This window comes from Crassostrea angulata, chromosome 10 (assembly GCF_025612915.1).
Source record: "Crassostrea angulata isolate pt1a10 chromosome 10, ASM2561291v2, whole genome shotgun sequence".
NCBI lineage: Eukaryota > Metazoa > Mollusca > Bivalvia > Ostreida > Ostreidae > Magallana > Magallana angulata.
Genome location: NC_069120.1, coordinates 11,711,282 through 11,735,237, shown reverse-complemented (window position 1 = coordinate 11,735,237; position 23,956 = coordinate 11,711,282). Strand labels below are relative to the sequence as shown.

The 23,956-nt window shown below is 35.0% G+C and overlaps 1 protein-coding gene across 2 annotated transcripts; it reads left to right on the top strand.

Annotated features, from left to right (window-relative positions):
- Positions 1–784: 784 nt before the first annotated feature.
- Positions 785–23,956, top strand: LOC128167519 (protein sidekick-2-like). 2 transcript variants are annotated; one of them, XM_052833284.1, is made up of 34 exons: positions 785–1,218; positions 4,618–4,884; positions 5,639–5,932; positions 6,110–6,218; positions 6,480–6,697; positions 8,417–8,561; positions 8,793–8,920; positions 9,024–9,140; positions 9,305–9,472; positions 9,749–10,045; positions 10,509–10,661; positions 10,754–10,939; positions 11,203–11,826; positions 11,926–12,024; positions 12,262–12,453; positions 12,647–13,017; positions 13,356–13,581; positions 13,787–13,902; positions 14,041–14,233; positions 14,486–14,776; positions 15,031–15,226; positions 15,398–15,501; positions 15,982–16,052; positions 16,434–16,659; positions 16,915–17,030; positions 17,175–17,355; positions 17,870–17,998; positions 18,119–18,280; positions 19,547–19,666; positions 20,381–20,542; positions 20,866–21,006; positions 21,237–21,384; positions 21,640–21,778; positions 21,979–23,956. In XM_052833284.1, the coding sequence occupies exons 1-34, from the start codon at positions 1,080–1,082 to the stop codon at positions 22,273–22,275; spliced, it is 6,525 nt and encodes a 2,174-aa protein (XP_052689244.1). In that variant the 5' UTR covers positions 785–1,079; the 3' UTR covers positions 22,276–23,956. The 2 variants fall into 2 exon arrangements, with proteins under 2 accessions (XP_052689244.1, XP_052689243.1); XM_052833283.1 differs by having other exon boundaries at positions 19,547–19,672.

Sequence of the window (23,956 nt, the reverse complement as noted above, 5' to 3'; positions counted from 1 at the left end):
GGGCGGGTACCAGACTACTGTGATACATATTATCAATAATACCTCATATGAATGTGAATATCATTAACTGATTAAACTATCTAGAAAGAAATAGATTTTGTCAAAGAATTCGCTATGCCTTTGATTTGATTTTGACAACTGCAACATTACTATCTAGATTTACAGTTCCTTCAAAATGAATATACATATACAAATGAATATATTTGGTCACCATGGATCGATTTACTTTATAGCCAGTGTAAAATGCAATAATTATTGTTTATAAATGCAGCAATTCTATATTGTTTAACTTTTAAATTAAATTGTAGGTGGCCGCCAATTTATTTTAATACAAAATCAAAGAATAAATTCTTTAGTTTGATAATATAAAAAAAAATAATTCATGTAAAAAAAAATATCGCAAGATTATTGTACGAGATAAATCATTATACTGATGTATCGCAACAGAAAATTCAGCAATTTTTATGATATAAGCATGAAAATCTGAATCATCGTAGATTTTTAAAAGACTTTTAAAAGTTATGTTAAATTTGATCAGACTCTTAAGGAAATGGTTTGCATGAAACACATGTATTATGGAGCTTGATAAAAAAAGAAATATATTTTTTTAATATACAGTACAAACTTTCTTATAAGCAAATGTGTAAGACAGCATAAATTTATATGTGTGGGCTAACCACACAAATTCCACCCAGACCGTCTCTGAGTCACCATTTGACCCAATCAAGCACTCCTCACTTTTGATTCCATCAGCCAATCACATCATTTGTTGTGATCACGTGGACCGACAATTAGTGCAAGAGTATCAAAACTTACCTATCGAAAAATCAATATTTACCTGTATCAAACGACGCTGTATTATTTCATTATTTTTTCACGCGGTAAATTATTATTCTGGACCAATATTAATGTCTTAATTTCTGGAGTACTTTAGCTTTGTTTTTTGGATCTTTCTTTGTGAAAAGTGAAAAGGTAACAACATTGTCATTTGTCGCATCAATATGGCCGACGCGAACTTCCGATTACATTCATTCCAACCGGTGGAGAAACTATTCCGGTGATTCTTCTTTTATGGATGTATGTTTTTAAATTTGATTTATAAGAGTTTCGAATATGAAGTCAAAAGTTTTGGTCTAAAAGTGAAAATGGAAAAGAAACGTGCGGCCAACCTTCAATTTGTCCTGTGGATTGCCGTTTATTTACAGTGTGTGAAAAGTGGTAGGTAACATTTTTCATCAATGTATTGGATTAATTTTGTATCTTTCTGCCATTTGATGTTATTATGGTTAAAAGAAATGAGCATAGTTTTCTTTGATATGAAAATCATTATAAAAGCGCATGTGTATAGGCCTATGTACATTATATCAGGCTATATAGGCCTATAAAATATTTGATAACTTCTCAATACTTTTATACATGCCACTGCCCAGATTTTTGTTTATTCATGTTCCATTGTTTGATAAATGAAAAGATAACATTCATGAAGTATGCATTTTATTATAACATTGAATAATGATAGACTAATTTGAAAAGTATCTAAGGAACTCGCAGAAAAGTTTATAAGATGTGTAATGGGATGAGAGAAATAATGAATTGGCTGGTATTTGAACTGGTCAGATCATTACATTCCTCCACATTTAAATGATCTTTGCCAAAGAAGATCACCCCAGGCTCTTCCCCTGGCAGAAGTTAACCTCTTAGTTCCAGGGGATGGCCAGTACCATGCAGATGTAACGGGAGGGTAGCATTTATGACAGATCAGGATTCAAACTTGACCCCCTGAATTTGACCTGGTCTGACCGTCAAAAATGAATATTGGTCGCAAGTAACCTGTTATGAAGTAAATCAAGACTCCCTATGTTTAGACTACATAAGTTAGTCTATAATAAATTAACCTTTCTAAGGCATAATTTCGTTTCATATATTGAAATTTAGGTGCATATATCATCAAAGAAATGTGGGATTTATATTAGGCTCTCTCTCTCTCTCTCATATCATCTGTCTTTTTCTTGTTTCATTGTTGTTTGTGAATTGAGTTTTTAGAATTTAAAAAAAAAAATTCTAAAAATAATATATGTCCTCTTGATAATAAAAACATTGTGTTGACCAAGTCTGCTTTTCTATTAAATCCACTTGGTTTTTACTTGACAAATTGGATGTCAATGATAGATTAGTCAATAAAAGTTATCAGTGCAATACTGGTAATTAATATTAATCATTATTTTGAACCCAGCAAACTCTATAATTATCAACACACAGATAATTAGAAAATTGAATTCTGTAAAATCAGTCCAATAGTACCTTGCAATACTTTTCAAAAATTAAAGCTCATGTGTGCACAGACAATGATAACATTATGATTGTATGGCGATGCATGTATACAATAAAACATTACTGATATGTTACAATCTTACAGTATTATTATCTAGGCCAAGTTTACACTTGTTGCATTTTTTTAGCTTATGACTTTGATAAAAAGATTGACATTGCTTTTTATTTCTTGCTCCATCAGTTAATTGCATAGAATTACAAGACATATAAAGAGTTAAGCATCCACTTGATGAAAAGAGTACAAGCACTTGAGGCAAAGTGGCTCAGATATCTACTCATGTACGTCCTTTATACTTGTGCTAAATAACACACATGATGTTCATGAAAAAATCACTTTTTCTCTAAAGAAAACATTAAAATGTTAAAATCTTTTTTACTAACAACTGTACCTACATATTACTACAGTACATACTGGTACAATACTTTGCATGGTCAGGTCATACAAGCTCTCTTTATTTGGGTCTTACAAAGGGACTATTCCCTATTTATGAATAAGCAAAAAATTCCCATCTGATTTATATGTCATTTGATGATTTCAATTTAGATACTATGTGAGCGATATAACGGGTATAAGATAGAGGATGGGTGGAACTGAGAGTTTTAGAGTCTAATTGTACAGAATAAAAAGTTAAACCTTAATTTACTCGATGTGCTATTTTTGTCCTAATAAGGGCCTATTAGTATTATGAATCTCATTTTTATAATGATAAATTTTTTCTCTATCAAGCCAATAATGTAGATAATTTTCTCGGAGCCCAAACCTTACACCAAAAGGTGCAGCAACATCACTGAGAGTTTTTGGTGCAATAAACATTAAGATTTTATCTGGAAGTCAGCATTGAAAATAGAGGCCATAAAAATATACATTTATTATGATAAGATGTCTTTAAGTAAAACTTGGTATGTCAATAATTTGAAGATCGATATAGATCCGATTTTAAATGTGATGTTCAAATTTCTTTTTTAACACTCTAAGGTTCATAGAATATTTTATTGATAATAATTTTAAGATGAAATTTCATGAAAGTAAAATTATTACATGTATATTTTAATACGGGGATATAGAAAATAGTTATATAACAGGAAATTTCCCACACTCTGTTGGTTATATGATGACAGTGATGTAAAAATATATCAGTAATGCAGCATGGAACTTTCTCTTGCTTTTGCAGATTCAATAGATTAAACATTCTATCATTGTATATGGATCATTGTAATATATTGAAGTTGAAACTGAAGTTATTTGATTTTGTAGGGAATTTCAGGTTGTCTGTAATTACTTATCTCCATCTATTGTTGTGCTTTTTCCTGTCTTCAAATTTGTCTTAAAATTATCAAACATGACATTTTGTAAAGAAATTAAAGCACTGAAAGGGTATTGCATATATGAGTTTCAAGGAAAAGCTGGCATATGGATTAGACTTATGCACAGGAATCATTCTTTTAAATGAAAGTGAATTTAATAATCTTCTAATGCTTTTAAATTTGTAATCGGTAAGCGTATAAAGAAGTTTATGTGCACAAATCAACACAACATTGACTTTGAAGATTAAGCCCCAGTGAAAGAGATGTGTACTAACTGTTGAGGTGCCGTTAAATGCTCAGTAATTGCACTAACAAAAGTTGTATAGAGTCCAGAGTTTCACTGTAGAGTGAAAATTGGCTTAATGATAAACTATTCTTCAGTGAAATCGCTGTGTTTTAAGTGCCCTGACAAACCACCCATGCTTACGTATTGTTAATTTTAAAGGAAATGGGCTAATGTGATCATGTAGACGGTTTTATTTACTTTACATTTTGGCCTTGAAACACATTTCACAGCAGGTTAGAAACCAGGTAAGAGGTAGTCTGGCTGTGAAGGGTGTAACATTTTAAAAATTTCACATGAACCTATGTGCTGTGGTAAAATCAAAGAGCTATCAACTGTACATTCACATAATAAATGTTGTTAACTGCTTTCTGGGCTTGTACTGCATTTGAAAAGATACTTTGTGATAACACATTACTGAGAGTACAAGTTAAGTGTGATTAAGATTTAAAATTGACTCAAAAATGAGAATTCTGTATATTGAAAGGTCTCTATATAGGAGGTGATCTGCGCAAGTACAGTATCATACCTTTTTTTTTTATGGAATGAAATTTGTGCAGCAAAAATGATACTGATCATATTTGTGAATGAAGTGATATGGTTCTGCACAACACAGGCCCTCCTTCAATGGCATGTACAACATGTGAATGCATATAATTGTATACATTAGTACAGAATAAGTCTATTTTTCATTTCAGAAGAACCGCCATTGTACTTCTCTCGAGAACCAGAGTGTGGATCAGCGGTGGCAGAGAGAGGGGTCAAGATATTGACTTGTCAGTCATACAGTAACCCTGCCCCCGCCTACCGCTGGCTAAGGGAGGGAACCTATGTTAGCCAGGAGAGCCTTAGTGGAACCTTCAAAATGTACAGCATCAATCGTACAGAGGCAGGCAGCTATCGGTGTCAGGCAACCAACAGTCTGGGCTCAATCATCAGTGACAGTTGCAGAGTGAATGTAGCATGTATGTGCTTTATTTGTCATTAGTAGAAATGACTTATTTGGACCTTGTTATGTTAGGGTTATTGAAATGCCCTCATCGACCCTATTTTTCTCACAAGTGCCCTAGCTTTTGTAGTACCACACACAACACACTCTTGTGGGAAGAAACTTTATTGAGTTTTCTTTTATACTTTTATACTTTAAGTATTTTTTCTAAAGATAATAACTGAATTGACTATTTTATAACTGATGAAATCAATACCGAAGTTTAGCCCAGGACCACAGATATAGATACCTTCACATTCTGTCAATAGAACACATTGTTAGGGACACAGCATGAGGTATTTATCTGTCATTTCAGGAGTCACTCATCCATGACATATTTTCATATTTCACAGACTGTATTTTTCTTTTTGAAAGTTCTTGAATACTGTCTGTTAAGTTTATCCATGTTTAATGAATATTATAATAGATTCCCATCGGAGATGTGGGGTGGATTCCTTTATAATCCAAATATCTTTTCTTATTTTGGTTATGTCTTTGTTAGATTTCCTTTCACATGTTAAACATGACACCTACTTCATCTTACCAATGAGTGGATAGAGATACAACCCTTAATGTTATTCAATGATCTCAAATTATTGAGCAGTATATCATACCATACTGTAATATGTTTATTGTCCTAGCTACCTGTGTACAAGTCACTGTTTTGTGTAGTAAGCTATGATAATATACATGTAATTAGAACACTGTACAATATATTTATGATTTCACAGATTTGGACCCACTCACTTCAGTGCAAGATGAGACAGTAAATGTCCAAAGAGGACATGGGTTTAAAATTCATCTCCCCTCTTTTAAATCTTATCCATTTCCACCCACTGTGGAATGGCATCGGAACTCCAACATCATGGCGGATGAAGGCCCCAATCATCAAGTGACCCTCTCCGAAGACCTGGTGCTCCTGGACACTGAGACTGGTGATGATGGGCATGTGTACCAAGCAGAGATTTTGAATGGGCTGAATGGAGAGACAAGCACCACGCAATCTTACACAATAAAAGTGTCAGGTAGGGAATTTTGATCATTTGTAAACAAGATATTTTAGCAAAGTGAAAACATTCTAGAACTAGGCTACTTATACAAGTGGTGTCCCAACTGTATAAAACTGGAAGAATAATCACTTGAAATTTTTTAATATTATTGATTTTGGTAGTTGAACTTTTCCCAATGTATCTTGTTTATAGATTTAGGAGGTTCTTCAAACATTGGACCAGAAATGATAGTCAGTCCCAAAGACACAACAGCAAACCAGGGGGACTACACAGTGGACTTTGAATGCATTGTCAATGCTAGGTAACAAAAAATGTTTGATGTACTCAAGAAAAAAAACCAGTTGAGTCAATAACACTAGGTAAAAATGTATGAACAAAACACTTCATTGATTTTGAAAGTGTGATTATTTGAATTATACATGTATATGATAAGTTTATCAACTTACACATAACAGAGCACAAATAAATTTAAAAGTATATTTTAAATGATGAAAAAATAAACTTTGACAATAACCAGTTTTGTTTAAATTTGGAAATGATGGAAATAAAAATCTGTTTTCAGACCTATAAGTTATTTAAGCACAAAGTGGTACAGAGTTGAAGATGGAACGGAGACAGAGCTTGTTCAGAACTCCAAGTACCTGTTATCTGGGGGATACCACAGAATCCTTACCATTAAAAGTCCAGAAACCAGTGATACAGGATTGTACCGCTGCAAGGCATCTTACAGTGGCCAGACCTATCCACCAGTCATCTTGGATGCCAATCTTACTGTATATGGTAGGTTCATGGAGGCTATGAATGATCAGGGACGTATATATACTAACAGGATAGGCAACTTCTACATTCGCCATGTTTACTTCTGAAACTATCATGCGAGCCCTAACAAGTTTTCAGAACTCTGTTAATCCCATTAAAATATGTTGTTTTTTTATTAGATTATTTATTTCCTCTTGTTAAAAGGGATAGGTTTTTCATACATTTTTAATCATATGTAGTAAACTTATTTAGACATAAAGAAAATAAACATAGATTTTTACATACTCTCGGAAATGGGACAAAAACGGGTCTCGGGGTTTTGAGAACTCCATCGTAATTATGATCAGGTCAGGGTTATAAAGTACAAATAACAATTCTTTAATAATTTTAAGATAGTTTTTTAAAGGTTTTATAACAATATATCAGGTAAAATCATAGATATATGAAGTTAAAAATGACTTACGAAGTCACATACAACATGATTTCAGTGAGACTTGCGAGAGTTGCCTATTCGGTTAGTATATACCGTAATCCGGTGAATATAATACGCACTTTTTACCCAGCATTTTTTACCGTGAGAAAGGGGTGTGTATTATAAATCCCTATAGGATTTGGACATTTTTTTTCCCTAGCGGAAGCACGGGGTACCATACTACCGTATTACCTATGCTGCTCACAGACAGGACCGATACCCCGCTATACATCGTAACATTCCTTCATTATCACATGTATATTATTATTTAACCCTTAAGAAATCATTGTTATAGCATGTTATTAAAGAAAATGTACGCTTTAAGTCTGTTAATAAATAAACTGTTTCAAAATGGCCTTTAAAAATTAATTTGAACTGCCTATTCCTTATCTCCGTGTACGCCGCCATTACAGCTGTTATTAATAGAATGCGGACTTGGATGGCCACGTGCTATTTGTAACCATTCTTTGAAAACAGCTTACACATCATTTGGCTCATTTTTAACCATTTTCATGTAATGCTAATTAATTTATTGCAAATAATAATGATTATTATGAATATAAATAATTCTATAACCTATTCCGTTAATTGAAGCCATTGAAACAGTTGTGCTCCCCCACCGCTAACGCTTGACATCTTGGGTATCTCAGACACCCCCCTTGGGCTATGTGTACTATACACAACACAACTATTTGTGCATATATTTTATTATGTTCCAGGCCTCTAATTGATCACTTTGATCAGAGTCATTTAAGAATTAATTAGGTCCATTATCTCCATACCTGTACATCGTCCGTTTTTCACTTCACAGGGATTGTAATGACTAAACAATTATATAATACTTGTTTAAAGTAGTTGATTTTATTTAAGGTAGAATATTTAATACTAGGTTTTTTTTTAAATCATTGATTATGAAATAAAGATATTACCGCGATGTATTAGTTACAATAAATCCGTATCTAAGAAAATACTCCTTTTTTTTTATTTCCGGTGGCATATTCCCGCGATGAAGTTGAGCGTGCATACAAATTATAACTGCTTTGTTGATACTCAGGATTACTGTTTGGTCAATTTTTTTGGTGCATATTATACATCCCAACAAGCTTTTTTTTACCATTTTCAGGCCCAAAGTGGGGGGTGCGTATTGTACACTACTGCGTATTATATTCACCGGATTACGGTATACGTCCCAGGAATGATTAATAGGATATATGTATTTAAGAGACGATTTCATTTTCCAGACTGCATTACTAATTTTATTTTTTCAGAGAGTCCGGTGATCATATCTCAGATCGAGACCCAGTATGTACGAGACTTTAGTCAGAACATCACCATTCACTGTCAGGGCCAGGGCACTCCTGCCCCCACCATGTTGTGGTACTTCAACTCCCAGCTTGTGCAGTCCACGGAGAAGTAGGTCAAACAGTAAAAGCAGAACCGTCCCCCTCCCAAAAAAAAAATTCAAAATAATGTATATTTAAATGCCTGTAACTATTTATTTAGAAGTTACAACAGAAGGCTTACTGAATACATGTATTACTGTATAGAAAGGGTAACAAAATATATGGGTTTTTTTTTGTTCAAGACTGGCTCAATAAAGTATATGTACCGGTACTAGTCTTATGATATTTTGTTTCTGTTCAGAATTACAGTGTATCCTAATGGAACCTTGTCCATCACATTCCTGGATATGACAGACTCTGGGGTCTATATGTGCTTTGCCAGGAATGAGGCAGGAGAAACAAAGAAGGCCACATGGATTAAAGTCAACAGTATGTTTGTTTAGAAGTCACAACATCTAAAAAAAATAATTTATGTGTGGAACCAGTAGAATGTTTGTCCTCAGCTCATACATTGACTTATCTATATTTACAGGTTCTCCCCCAGAAATAATAAACAAGCCTGACAACTTGACAATCACGGAGGGAAGTAATGCCAGACTTCCTTGTGAAGCTACAGGGGCCCCCAAGCCGACTGTGTCATGGAGAAAAAGTAAGATCCATAATCATATCTGAATTAATTGATAAAGTTGAAAATCAACTTTTGAATTTCTTTACCAGGATAAATATATTCAGTTCTTTGTAAATTTTAAAACTCACTAAAAATTTTGAAGTGTTTTAGATTACTCTTATTTTATGACATGATGACTATTTCAGTGACAAGCAATGGCCCTGTTGATGTTGTGAGTGAGGGGAGGATCCAGATTCTAGACAATGGACAGCTGTTGATTACCACCACTGTGTCCACAGACTCTGGACACTACATGTGTAATGCATCCAACAGCAGAGGCAGCCAAACCGCAGAAGCCTTCCTGGAAGTTTATGGTAGAGACAACTTTTGGATATGTCAAGAAATTGGCAACTTTTGCATACAATTTTTGTGCAAAAATACATAAATATCTTTAATTGGAAACAAACAATTTGAATAAATGTCTCATTTAATATGCTTGTCATTAGTTTGGAAATGGCCCATCATTTTTATGCTTTCCTCAGATTACTTTTGATACAATATAAGTAAAACACATAAAATTGGTCAGAAATCAACAGAGGATGTCATACAAAAAATTATTAGATGTTTACAATCATATCATTATTTTTCAGTGAGAACAATCATAACGCAACCTCCCTCCAATACCTCTGTCATCAAGGGCTCCTCTGCTGCCCTTCAGTGTGGGGTATCTAAGGACCCTAATGTGGAGGTTAGTTGGCACTGGTTCCTGACCCAGTCTGATCCCCCGTCAACTATGGAGGTCACCAACTCTGCCCGCCACACGGTCAGCTCCATTGACGGCACCCTGACCATCACCGGGGTGTATAACGTAGACATTGGGTGGTACCGCTGTCAAGTCATCTCCAAGGGAGGCAACGATAGCAGATCAGCCTTCTTTCAAGTCACAGGTAAGTGTCACTACAGTATTTAATTTCATTATATATTCTTACCAAAATAACGCAACTTTAGATTCAGGTTATAAATTCAAAACGAACCTCTGGGTAAATTCCTCATCACATCTTTTTAAACAATACTTAATTTACAATTAAGTAGCAGAAAACACAGAGGCATCCAACAAGTTATGAGAGTTTGTTTACGTCAAAGTAACACGTGCTTGAAAATTAAGCCCGGCCTTTGCACCACCTCTAGAAACAAAACGCATCTAAAATTCAAATGACCTTGCATTATTACAAAACTAAGGTAATCTCTGAATAAAACAAAAAAAAAAGAATTATTATGCATCAGCCTTGTTATGATGTGAACTCTCTGTGAAATACTGTTGCGACACAGGTAAGTTCATGCTACCTACTTGATACTCATTATGGAAGGAAACTATTTTTAAGGTTTCTGTTTACCTTTGTCTTTTTGTAGAGCTGCCCCATAAACCGGTGGTGACCAGTGTGCTACATAACCCGTCAGATTTACGTAGCATCAATGTGTCATGGAGTCCAGGCTTTGACGGCAACAGTCCCATTCAAAGACTTATTCTACAGTATAGGAAAGTGGATTATATACCTGATAAAGGTAATTTTATGTTTGTTTATCTGAAATCATTGTGAGCAAAATAATAATTACTCAGTTATGAAACTACATGTAAATACTATTGTATTTGACAGGGATTGTGGATAGGGACCCATGGAATGTATTCAATAGCAATGTTCCCCCAAGTGCAAGGTCAATGATTGTTAATGGTCTACGGCCCGCCAGGTATTTCCAGGTCATCATCAGTGCTGTAAACTCAGTTGGGGAGGGGTCTCCCAGTGATCCAAAACCAGTGCCACCAATCAGAATGCCAGAGCAAGGTGAGAAATTCATACCTATACATTCCTTGATTTTCTATGGACTGTTTGACACAAAATGTTAAAGAATGAAAAAAAATTCTGTATAAATATTAGCTGAATTATTAAATCAATGAGTATGACAACAGAATGTATTAATAATTTTTAAATTGTTTTGTTCAATAAAGTCATGGAGTCTTGCGGATGATATTCATTGTTCAAGTCTTCTATAATGCTGATGTTATTTTTGAATTTATGAGGTTTAATCATTGGCATCCTTATTTTAGCACCATCAAGTCCTCCAAAAGGATTTTACGGCACTCCCAGATCCAACTCCTCTATCATGTTGTTGTGGCAGGCACCCTCGGAAGACACATGGAATGGAGACCTGAGGGGATACATGATCCGATACAAGCTTACAAACTACCCAGACAGCACCTACCAGAGTGTCAATACCACGAATCCACTGGTCACCACCTACGAACTGACCAACCTTATCATCTTTCAGTCTTACGAATTCCAAATAGCTGCGTATAATAATGAAGGAGTGGGCGTTTTTTCTAACACCATCGAGGAAAGGACAATGGAGGGTCAGCCCACCAGACCGCCAAAAAACGTTCAGGTTGCTCCTCAAAACTCCACTGTCATAAGAGTCTCGTGGCAGCCTGTAGATGCTGCGTACATTAATGGGGTGGCTCTAGGTTATAAAGTGAAGGCTAGGAGGCAGGGGCAGTCATCATATGAGAGGGAACTGTCTGTTCCACCAGATCCAAACAATCCAATCGGGGAGCAGTCAGTAAACATGTATGACATGAAGAAGTATACTTCCTACTCTGTGGAGGTTCTGTGTTACACAGGGGCCGGAGATGGACCATCTAGCTTACCAGTGTCTGTTAGGACTGATGAAGATGGTAGGTTGTCATTCAAGATAAAACTATCCTCACTTTTGATCAGGGAGGGATGTAAACACTTATTGTTGAATTATATCCTCTTTTATGTTTGTTTCATAGTTCCTGGAAAAGTGTCTTCTCTGCACTTTGAGGATATCATGGACACATCTCTTAAAGTTGTTTGGAGTCGCCCTACAGAAGTCAATGGTATTCTCCAAGGTAAGAGTTATGAAATTCAACTCAATACTTTTGGACATGCATGTAAAGTTTGTCTCAAAATATTAAATATCATTAATATGAAGAATTTGCTTGATTTGATTTCAATGCATATAATATGAATGATAAAAAAAACGATATTGCTACTAAATATTGTGAAAAGCAAAATCTGCATACCGGTTTATTATTTTTTTTACATTTATTTAACTTAATGTATTCATTTAAAATCTCTTTTTATAGGGTACACCCTTCAATGGGAGCAGAAAAATAAGACTCCCACGAAACAGGAGGTTAACTTGAATAATGGGGCCACCTCTTACACCATCAGGAACCTGATGCCAACCACTAACTACACCATTTACCTGTTTGCTAAAACTGCAAAGGGGCCTGGTGCAGTCAGTTCAGCAGATATTGAGTCTGGAGTCCCACCAGGTGTGTCTCAGGGTCTTACTGATTTTTGTCATTGAATTCTTTTTAAATTTTAAATGAGCTAGTTTTTAACAATTTAAAGTGCATGAAGATATTTTCACAGCACATCCTGTCTTAAAAATTCATCTACATGTATATGAATTAAGCATTCATTTAAGGAGTAGAAATTTATCAATGAATACTTTTGATTCAACAGAACTTCCCAAACCTCCAGAACAGCTTGGAGTGAGTGATGTTCAAGCCAGATCAGTGGTTATCCAGTTTTTCCCCGGCTTCGACGGCAAAACCTCAATAACAAACTGGGTTGTTGAGGCTCAAGAGGGAGGTTCTGAGAATTGGCAAGAAATCTACAGAGTTTCAGCTCCAGATGCAACCTCCATTACTGTGTATAACCTCACCCCATTTACTCAGTATAAGATGAGGATTATAGCTGTTAATATTGTGGGTCCTAGCATGCCAAGTGAACCCACTCGACAGTTTCAAACAAGCCAGGATTCCCCTAATTTTCCCCCTGGAGAAGTTACCCTGAGAGCAGTCAATTCCACAGCACTGAGGATTAGTTGGGCTGTATGTATTTGTCAATCCATAAATGGCCAAGCTTATTAATTGAACTACTGTGGAATCATTAGAATTCGTGGTGGCCCAATTTACGTGGTTTTCGTGGGTAGCCCTCCCCCACGAATTTGCGTCCTCCACGAAAACAAGTTTTGAAAGAGTTATTAAAACTGAAAACTAACACATCTACGAAATTACATCCCCACGAATAAGCAAAAAACCAACAATCCACGAAAATTGGCCCCCACGAATTTAAATGATTCCACAGTATATTTTTATTATGAATATTGTCATTGCATAAAGAAATCATGCTGTGTCTTTAACTGTTAAATTTTTTATTGCATTTATAGCCTCTCTCCTCACAAGACTGGAATGGGCAACCTAAAGGCTACAGGATTATGTACCGTCATGAGAACAGTTCTGTGTGGAAGAGTGTCAACCTGACACTTGATAGAGATTTCTTCATTCTCAGTGGTCTACAGGAATGGATGGTGTATGAGGTTAAAATGCAGTCCTACAATGATGTGGGAAACAGTGCCTTTAGTCCAGAGCAGCAAGAAAGGACTAGAGATGCCAGTAAGTAATGTTGTTGTCTATTTAAATCTATGAATAACATATCTATGAAGAACATGCATAAATGGAACATCATTATTTTTCAGGTATCACATTCTGTTTGTATTTTTATCTTTTTACTTATTGATAATACTTAAAATTATGTAACATAGCCAAATTGCAATTTCTTCAATCTTTACTTGCAACGTTCTGTTTTCTTCTCATTAAGGACCAAGCGCTGGACCAGAGTCTGTAGATTGTAGGACAAATTCCTCCACCAGTATTAGATGTACATGGGGTGATGTCCCCTATCTGGATCAAAATGGAATCATTCTAGGATACAAGGTATGTCAGTACATAGACATGTGAATCTTCATTCAGAACTGAACTTCAAGGTATCAGTTTCCTCCAAAATATACAGCAAGTGCGCAAGGATTAACACTGAATTTATTGATATATTTCTGACATCTTTTGTTGGAATAGGTGCATTATCAGGACCAGTCGTCCTCAGGCTTAGAGCCAGCAGTTTTAACCTTGGTAGGAAATGAGACAAAGTCTGTCCTTATCGGTGATCTGAGAAAGTATGTCAGCTATGAAATCCAAGTGCTTGCTTACACCAGAATGGGGGACGGAGAGCTGAGTGAGCCTCCGGTTCAACAGAAAACACTGGATGATAGTATGTTGTTCTCTTCTTTTTTTTTAAAGATAAAAGAATATTTTATAATATAAAATGTTGTTTGTCTCTTACTAGTCTTTAAAATTTGATACTTAAGTGTTCTGTAATTTTTATATAAAATACCTGGTACATGAAATTCAATTTTTTTTTTTAAACTCCTTTTTTTCAACAGTTTTGAAAAATCTAAAAAGTTTAAATTGCACTGTAATACAGATTGAAAAATTTGTTAATGCCCTTGATCTGATATTTCAGTCCCTGGGCCACCAGTAAGACTTTGGTTTCCAGATGTGACCTCTAACACAGTGAAAATCATGTGGTCTCCGCCACTGGAACCCAATGGAATCATCACTGGGTACATGGTATCCTACAGGAGGGACGATACCTCGTTCGTGTACAACAGCTCTGTCATTGTGGCTTCACAGCTAGAGTACCATTTCAGCTCTTTAGAGAACAACAAGTATTATTCCTTTAGCGTGAGGGCCAAGACTCGTCGAGGGTGGGGAATTGGTGCCAAGGCCAAAGTCTACACAACTGTCAATAGACGTAAGTATTGATAAAATGATGAAGAGTAAGATAACATGTTATAAGTCCCTGTATCAATCTTCTTTGATCTTTATGATTTTAGGCATTGTATTATCTTTCAAACGGTAAGCTGTTTAAAATTTGAGATGCTTGATTTGCAGTTGTATTTTATTTTTATGTTGTAGTTTTAACAGCTTAGCTTTAGACTTTCTTTAGTTTATATTTTTGCCTTTTTGCTATAACACTGCTGAACGCTTTCTTTCTGATAAATACAGGAGTACCTGACAGTCCTACAAAGCCAACAATAATGTCAGACCGCAGGGCGCGGTCCCTAACCATCAGTTGGTTGTCAGGTTTTGATGGCTACGGCCCTCTGAGAAACTACACCATTCAGTACAGGAAAAAAGGAGCAGCTTGGACCTACGTCCCAGACTCACCTCTGGCTAATGTCTCCACATTCAATGTTACCAAGTAAGACACAAATCAAAGTGTAGGGACAGAGATTCAATAAGTTTTAATTAATATTTTAAGATCTATGCATGTATATTCATGTACAATGTATAATGCAAATGGGGAATTATTTTGTGAAGTGAAATACTACGAATGACAGAAAATGTGCACTGATTTATATTTTGATTGCAGCCTTCATCCCAATACCGTGTACACATTTCGAGTGGCTGCCAACAATGATGTTGGATCCAGTAACTTTAGTGCTGCCTCTGATGAAGCCACAACACTCCAAGATAGTAAGCTGCTGTAGATAATTGATTCATTGAGAGAGAGAGAGAGAGACAGAGAGAATTTAAATTTTAGATTTAATGGTATCATTATTACAATGCTTGAAGATTCATGTACATACTTATTCTTTTAGCATATTTAAATCATCTGCATACATATGATTGATTTATCTATGATATTGCAAAAAAGTACAATATTTATTTTTATTATTTCAAGAATGACAGAAAGTTCTTAAATTCATTGCATATTTACTCTACGCATTTTAATTCTAAACCATCTTCATATTGTTAATTTTGATAAATTCATAATAACGAGGACGCTTTTTTACATGTGAAAAGATGTAATTATCAAGTTGTACTGTTAAGCAATATTTTTATTTGGTTGGTTATTTTGTGGCTGCATAAGAATTTTAGATAGTTTCCAATGTTCTTTTCTAAATAAAACAATCTCCAGTAGCTCTGTTGATGTAAGCGTAATCTTTCTTTTAGAACCAGAGGGTGCTCCACAGAATGTAGTAGTTGTCCCCCTAACCCGAGACTCTCTCAATGTGTCATGGCAGGTAAGAGTTCAGCGACTGCAATAGTTAAATATGTGATGAAGATGTGAAATTAATCCACTAAACCAGCATCATGAACACTTTGGTTTTTTTTCCTACTTTTTTTCTACTTGTTGGCATGTCTTTTAGTAATCTAATATGTATTTGAACATTTTCTGATATGCTTGTACATGTATATTCACTCACTAAAGGATAGATATGTTTAATTTAGATATGTTGAATCTTTAATTTGAATTTGTTTTCATCCTGTGTGTTTATGATGTATTTTACTGACTAAGATACTTGTATATACATGTAAGTTATTCATTATACATAAACAAGTTTAGCGGCATGAAATTTGCGTTGCATGATTTGAAGAAGTTTGCAAACTCTTTCCTAATCTAGCATCCTCCTCCCTCCACTTGGAATGGAAACATCTTGGGTTATATAATACAATATCGTCAACAAAGCATGTCAAGTTTCCAGGACAAAACTGTTACCTATACAACTACTTCAACAGTGCTGGACAATCTGGTCAAATTCACCACATATGATATCCGTATCATGGCCTTTAACTCTATAGGAGACGGGCCACACAGTACGCCCCACTCTATATATGTCGGTGATGCAGGTAACTCATTGTTTATTAAACCCTTGTTTTTGTTTGTGCAGAGTAAACCATAATTTTATTTGGATGAATATTGATGATGCTACCTGAATTATTTTGTACAAGCTACTTACTTACTTTACAATCTTCTTCTAGTTAGAAAATGTTTTGCATGTTCATTTCATCATTATGCATCTAGCTAATACCATCTGTTTGTCTGTTTTGATTGATTTTTTTTTCAAGCATGACTTTAAATACATTTAATTCTTAAATTAACAGCACCCTCAGCTCCCCCTGTTGGGGTACGTGTGACACCCAAGAATGCCACAGCATTAACTGTCAAATGGTATCAACCCCCTGTTGACACTCAGAATGGAAAGTTGTCAGGATACAAGGTAAAACAAGAATTTATATATTAAATTTAAGAACACGTTATTACTGATGATTTTATTATCAATATTTGTTTAATAATTAACACAAAAACAACCTTGGATGATGATAAAAATATCATGTTTAACAAGTTCTTTTCTGACTGATAGGTAATCTACTGGAAGACAGGCTTGGGGTCAAAGCCTAGCACCCCCACTGTGGTACCCGAGACAGAGATGGTCATCTATAACCTGGAGAACTACTCCAACTACACGGTTCGAGTACTGGCCTACAACACGGCCGGGGACGGACCCTACAGTCAGCAGGTGTTTGGACGCACAGAGCAGTGGAGTATGTATCATCTAGCTACAAAAATGTAGCCCTCTCCGATTTTTTATATCTGATGTTTACTGGAGAGGGCAGAGGTCAGTAAACATGGCCGACAAATTCAACTTGCGTTGTTGACATACACAATAAATTACCGATATATGGACTATACTTGATATTTTTGGATAAATTTATGCCATACACAACTACAATGTTTGAGTTCATGTAAGATATGCAAATGTAATTGTCATTTGTATACAATTTGAGCCGAAATTGTTGTGGGAGTGAATCACTCCTGCACTTGCACCATTATGGAGATCTTATGGAATTGTAGCCCTCTCCCCCCCCCCCCCCCCCAAAAAAAAAAAATCGGGAGAGGGCTACATTATTGAAGCTATGTATCATTCAGTTCAGACCTTTGATTTTGTCATTGTTAATCTACATGTATAAATGATGGCTTTGCTTTTTGTAGTCGATGAGTTTGTACATATTTACAGGTATTTTAGTTTTAAGTCTAAAAATTTCATCATTTTAACAGAACCTGGCAAGCCACGCTCTCTTGATTTCTTCAACATCACAATGACTTCTTTGAATGTCACATGGGAACCACCCTCAAATCCAAATGGAATTATCAAGTTCTATGGACTCACCTACAGATCACATGCTGGTAAATACAGTTACACACTAATGTAAATGTTTTTCAGGTGTGATGATACATGTACCTGTAAAGGTATAAAAAAAAGTTTTCTCCATGTAAAATTGATTTCTTTTTGTGCTTTTTTCTCAGATAACCGTGTGGTAACTCTGTCTGACTTGAGTGGTAATCAGACCTACTACTGGGTCGACAAACTGGAGGAGAATGTCACCTATACTTTCACTGTGGTCGCCAAAACTATAGTGGGGCCAGGGCCAGAAAGGGAGAATAGCATTAAAACTGGACCCCAGACAGGTAATAATATAGACAGAAATTACCTTAAAGTCTGAAGGAAAAATTCTTTTTCATAATCAAGTTTAATTTGGAATAGACATGTATTCATGTATCTATGCAAATTCTTTGCATTTATTAGCGTCTTAAATATATTCATAATGTAATTTTGCCCTCATGGAGTGAGTTAGGTAGGGTATGCTTTTTACTGAATCTTAGTTAGTCCATTTATCAGTCATATGAATTTTGATTTTTTGTTATCAAAACTTAAACAGAATTTTATGAAACTTTGTAGTTACAAAAGACATAATATGTACATGTACCAGTAAAGGACTATAGATGATATGGGCCTAAAATGCCCCCAACAATAAATATCATCATTTTACTGTAATCCTTTGTTTTCTTTGTACAGATATATATGTGATGTTTTTACATAATGTTCATTTTGATTCAAGTGCCCACGATGTAGAAATATGATACCATAAAGACAACCTTTTCCTGCCATTTTTGCATTTTCAGCATAAAACAGCTTGTTTTCAAGCAGTTTTTCTTTCAGATAACATAGAGCGCATGCTTGAACAAACAAAATATCTTAATCAGAGATTTAACTAGCCAAGACTAATAACTGACAAAAAAATTTCTTTGTTCAAGCATGCGCTTTTTATTGCCCATTCGTAAAAAGAAAAAAAAACCTTCAATTTTTGACTGATTTTAATTGAATTATAGAAATAGCGTCACTTCTTACGTGGTATACTGCAAGTGAGTGCAAATTAATCAAATAAATAGGTGAAAAATATATTTTATATCAACTCTTCTAGAAATTAACATAACATTTTATTGTTCCCGAAACACTTTAAAAAATGGCGAATTATGGGGGCCCAATTCAACTCATATCATATATAGTTAAATGTGATTTTCACATTGTTTTTCTCCTGGAGTTTAGCCCCATATGAAGTACTGTTGTAGTTACATTTTATGTGGCTAAACTCTTTAAGAAATCTCAAGTTTGGCTAAAATCAAATATGCAACTGAAACTGTCAGTGCAATTTATAACGGGCATTGCCATTTGCTATCTGTAGTATTGTCATGCTATACATGTGAGCATTTGATATACCAGTATGAGCTTGCTAGATTTCTAGAATGTACATAATATGGATGTACCCAGTACTCAATGTATTGATTTAGGGAAGAAAAAGAATCGATTAAAATCACTCTTTTTCTCATATTACATGACATGTAATTTTATGAGTGTCTTTGTGAACCTTGTACAAGTGAAGCTGTCTGTTTCAGAGTCTCCTGAACCTCCCCGGAAACCATCTGTCCAGATCTCCAAGGGACAGGTGCACCTGGCATGGGAGAACCGGAGCCCAGGGACCTCGCCTATCATTGGCTATTACATTCAAGCAAGAAGTATGGGTAAATATTGCTTCCGTGTGGTTTGTTTTTTGCACTAGTATTTTTATCAATATCACTCTTTTAGAGAATTTTGTCACCCTAGCTTTGATGCTTATAACAAAAACTACCTGGTAGCTAATTTTTGGTTTTTCTAACTGTTTGTTTTAAAAGTTCCCAGATTATTAAGTTTTATTTATTTCCTTATATTTATGTGACTCTATTTGTTATGATATTATAAGAATTATAAGGAAGATAATCATACCTCAATTCAGTGTAATGAGGAAGAACATATTAATTATGTTTTGACCGCTAATTAGGAATCATTAAGTGATAATTTATGATCAGGAAATATGTGGAATAATCTTGACTAATTTTGTTGAAACTCAAAAAGTACATTCTAACAAGTAACAATTTCCTTAATTCCTTATAATAATGTCAAATAACATAAACAAGCACTTGTTTTACTTCAAACTTGATAGCAGTCAGTAACTGTACCAATTTTTGTTTTGTTAGAATTGTACATTTAGAATAAATATTATCAGTTCCTTCATGACTGAAACTTAGTGTATTTGATTACCAATAAAGGTAATGTAGGTAGGATGTCCATATATACATGTATTGCAAGCATTTGATACAGTACCAATGGAGAGTCTCTGGAAGACCATTCAGAACAAGCACTTTTGTTGTCTTTTGCAAACATTGATATAGTATTTGTTAACTTGACTGTAGCTGAGAGTCCCTGGAAGACAATCCAGTACAAGCACTCCTCTGAGCCGCGCACCAGTCTGTCCTGGCCCAGCGACTGTGCGTTCTCTGGACGCTGTCAGTTCAGTGTGGTGGCCTTCAATTACAAGAGCATCAGCTATCCCAGTCCTCCCTCGGAATTCATTAGTGAGTACCTAGTCATCTCTTCTTGTTGTAATGTCAATATAAATTTGTGGAGGAGCCTGCAAACATGCAAAACAATGCAGGTATCTGATACTAATACTGTATACAGTGTTATTTTCACCTCATGTTACCCTTACTTCCAAACAATTTCGCCCCATTTTGAATTTGCCTAGGCACAGTTTGGTTTAAATAGATATAATATGAGACATTTTGAAATAAAGTCATCACAATTGGAAAGCGGTGTGGGAGTGTTTTGGAAAGTCATTAGGTAAAACAGAAAATGAATGATTCCTTAAGATAACACAACTGTGTGATGTTCTCTGAAGGTTCAGCTCAAGTGTCTGGTCTGGAGGAGGAGAGACCGTTCCATTACGAGTGGTGGTTCCCGGTGATCGTGGCTCTCGGTGCGGTGGTTGTCATACTGGTCATCATCTCACTGCTCTGTCTGGCCGCCAGGAACAAGAAAGGTATGTACTGTAGTTTTCAATTAAGGAAATTAGCAAACAATCAAAAGGGAATTCTTGTACTAATTCAAGAAAGCACTAAGTTCAATGAATTAGCTAAAATAAATCAATATATCAGTACATCGGTTTTTAAAAATCATGAAATTTGAATTTGAATACCCATCCACATTGAATATGATATAAATAGAGAACTACATTTTTAAAGTAATAACTCTTATACATTTTTTCTCTAGATCCCAAGAAATCTTCATCTCAGTCGATGTCAACAGTGTTGGAGCCATTTGAGCCCGAGGAAGGAGGATTTGCTACCACAGAAATCCGACAGTCTAGACGGAGTTTAGCACGAATTGGGAATGGTACATTAAGAAGCCAGCACAGCAGGTACAATGCTTCACTTTGTTTTCGGTCATTTTATAAGACACTAGTCATAGCGAGTCCTAGAAAACTTACAAATATGTTTCCAAACATGTATGAGTAGTAGGAACAGATGTCGGATATACCTTTTTAGAACCATTATGTTGATTGTACTGGGGTACCTAAAATTATTTCACTTTTGTATCATTATATGTAAACTTACTACATGTACTAAGATTTAATAAGGAATGCATGTACTGTAATGATTGCTTTGTTCATAAGGGGTCCACCACGTCCTAGTCCGGCTAGCGTCACATACTCAGAGGATTTGGAGGGAGCAAAAGGACCACTTCCTGATTCTGATGATGATGGAAGTAGCAGTACCACAGAGAAACCATCAAACCTGGGAGATTCTACAGAGGTACGGAGTGAAACTGTAAAGCTTAAGTTAATACAGTAGAATGAAATAGAAAATACATTCTTAATTTCCAAAGTTTATATAATTATGACGAATAAACATGGACTCATTACATCTTTATTTCTGATTTTTGATTTAGAATGCAAATTAATCCTTTAATAACTTATAAGGTATAAATCATTGATTTTATTTTTGTCTTTCAGCCCAGTGATGATGAAAGTGATATCACAGAGAAGCATTCCTCCTTCCATCCCCCATCCTCCCCTCCTCCTCCCCCGTTCAGGAACAGAAACCCCACCAACCATCCTTATGCCAACGACCAAGTCAGTCGGTCGTGGCAGAACTCGCAACCGAATCACATGAACTTTAATGCCTACACTTACACGGACAGTGAGGCAGAAAGCAGTCATTATGCAATGAGTCTGAATGGAGGTCAGGTGATCTTGAACAATGCGGCGGGCTCCAGGGCCCCTCTTCCTGGCTTTTCCTCCTTTGTCTGACCGCCCACGTAATGTGTAGGAATACCCACATTTCTTTCAGGCTAATTTCCGTATGGAGATCTAATTTGGGATTATTATGAACCTGTGATAATCATGTCTCACATACATTATCCACATTTATTCCATTAAGAAGAGACTTGGTGATTACTTCCCAGTGGCCAAAGTTTCCAAATAGAGAAATCTAGTGCTATGTGTGACTCTATGCTCACGGTCTCAGATCTTGCTCGCAAAGCTGACTGCTCTCGTAAATTTACAAGGTGCAATAATTAAGGTAGTCATGTGTGCAGATGTTTTCTTAAAAAACTCTTGTGTCTTAGTTGAGAATTATAAATATCAGTCATGTTTTGCTAAATATATTTATGTACAAATGAAATATGAATGATGTAACAGTATTTAATTTTGTAAATATGTAAAATATATGTATGGTTTTACATAAATTGTTTATGCAGTCCCATCGAAAAAAAATATCAACATGATGAGATTTGTTTGAATCAAATGAACATATATGAGACACCATATGGAATGACTGATGATGGTTTATTTTTTATTTTTTTTTAAATGTTCTTATTGATAATTATATTCTTTATGTTTTAACTCTCTTATATCACATATGGCATTCTTTTATTTAAGTGCATTGTAGATAATACATTTGCATATCCATTCCAAGTGGAATCAAAATTTAACAAGCAGCATATCATTTCTTCTATCTAATGGTGCATTTCATCTTTTCATTCCATTGCTAAGTGTGAGGGTTGTGTTCAATGATTAATTAAAGATAATCATGATGATAACAATGTGTTCAGCATGGTGAAGCAAACCATGTTCACACTATTTTACCATGAACAAAATTTTAAACATTTATTGAGGATTAAACAAGTTTAATCTTGCTTTATCATAAATGCAAGACTTTTAAGACCAATGTTTGTTGGACAAAGTGAATCTTGTGTGATAATGAATCCTTTTGTCTTTTACTGTCATGTGTCTCTGGCTAGGTAAATAATTATGACTATGCAATAGTTAATTTTTATTGGTGAATGTATTATGCTGACTGAATGATTTGGGAAATGAATTCCAATTAAAAGATTGTGTGGATTAAAAAGTCACAAATATGAAATGAAAAGTCATTTTAATTCTATGTTGATGAGTAAATGAGAGGAATGAGTTGATCAGTTGTAGATTTACCGCAAACATTCATCTTATTTTACCCTCCATTTTTGTGCTGTTGACTGTCTCGTGGCTTACCACACAGTAAACTCTGAATTCTTATGAAAGTTACTTTGATTTTAATTAAGTTCAACAAACTTGTATAGTATCAAAGCATATCCACTAGATTAGAATGACATTGTATGATGAAGTTGTATCATTAGATAGGTTTATTTTTACATTTTGTGTTATTTTTTATAGAAGCCAGTCAGATGACCTTTAGACTTTGTTAACTGTTAGAGCTTTATATAATGTCTAAGATAGTTTTATGAGAACTTTTATTAATAGATTATGATAGATTATCTTGAATGCATTTATGTGTACTGATCATGTTTTGAGTTGTGAAAAGCAAGAATGTGTTTGAATGTCTTGAGTTTTGAGAGATTTTTTTTTCATATTTAAGTTATCAATTAATGTTAACTATTGATTTACAGATGTTCCAATTTCTGAAAAAAGACATTAAAATGTGCAAAAGTCA

What these genes read in the sequence shown, in the direction of transcription:
- LOC128167519 (XM_052833283.1), top strand. Translation starts at nt 1,080, where the DNA reads ATGTTTTTAAATTTGATTTATAAGAGTTTCGAATATGAAGTCAAAAGT. An exon ending in TTTACAGTGTGTGAAAAGTG is followed by an intron (nt 1,219 to 4,617) that starts GTAGGTAACATT and finishes TTTTCATTTCAG; the next exon opens with AAGAACCGCCATTGTACTTC. An exon ending in CACCTACAGATCACATGCTG is followed by an intron (nt 17,999 to 18,118) that starts GTAAATACAGTT and finishes CTTTTTTCTCAG; the next exon opens with ATAACCGTGTGGTAACTCTG.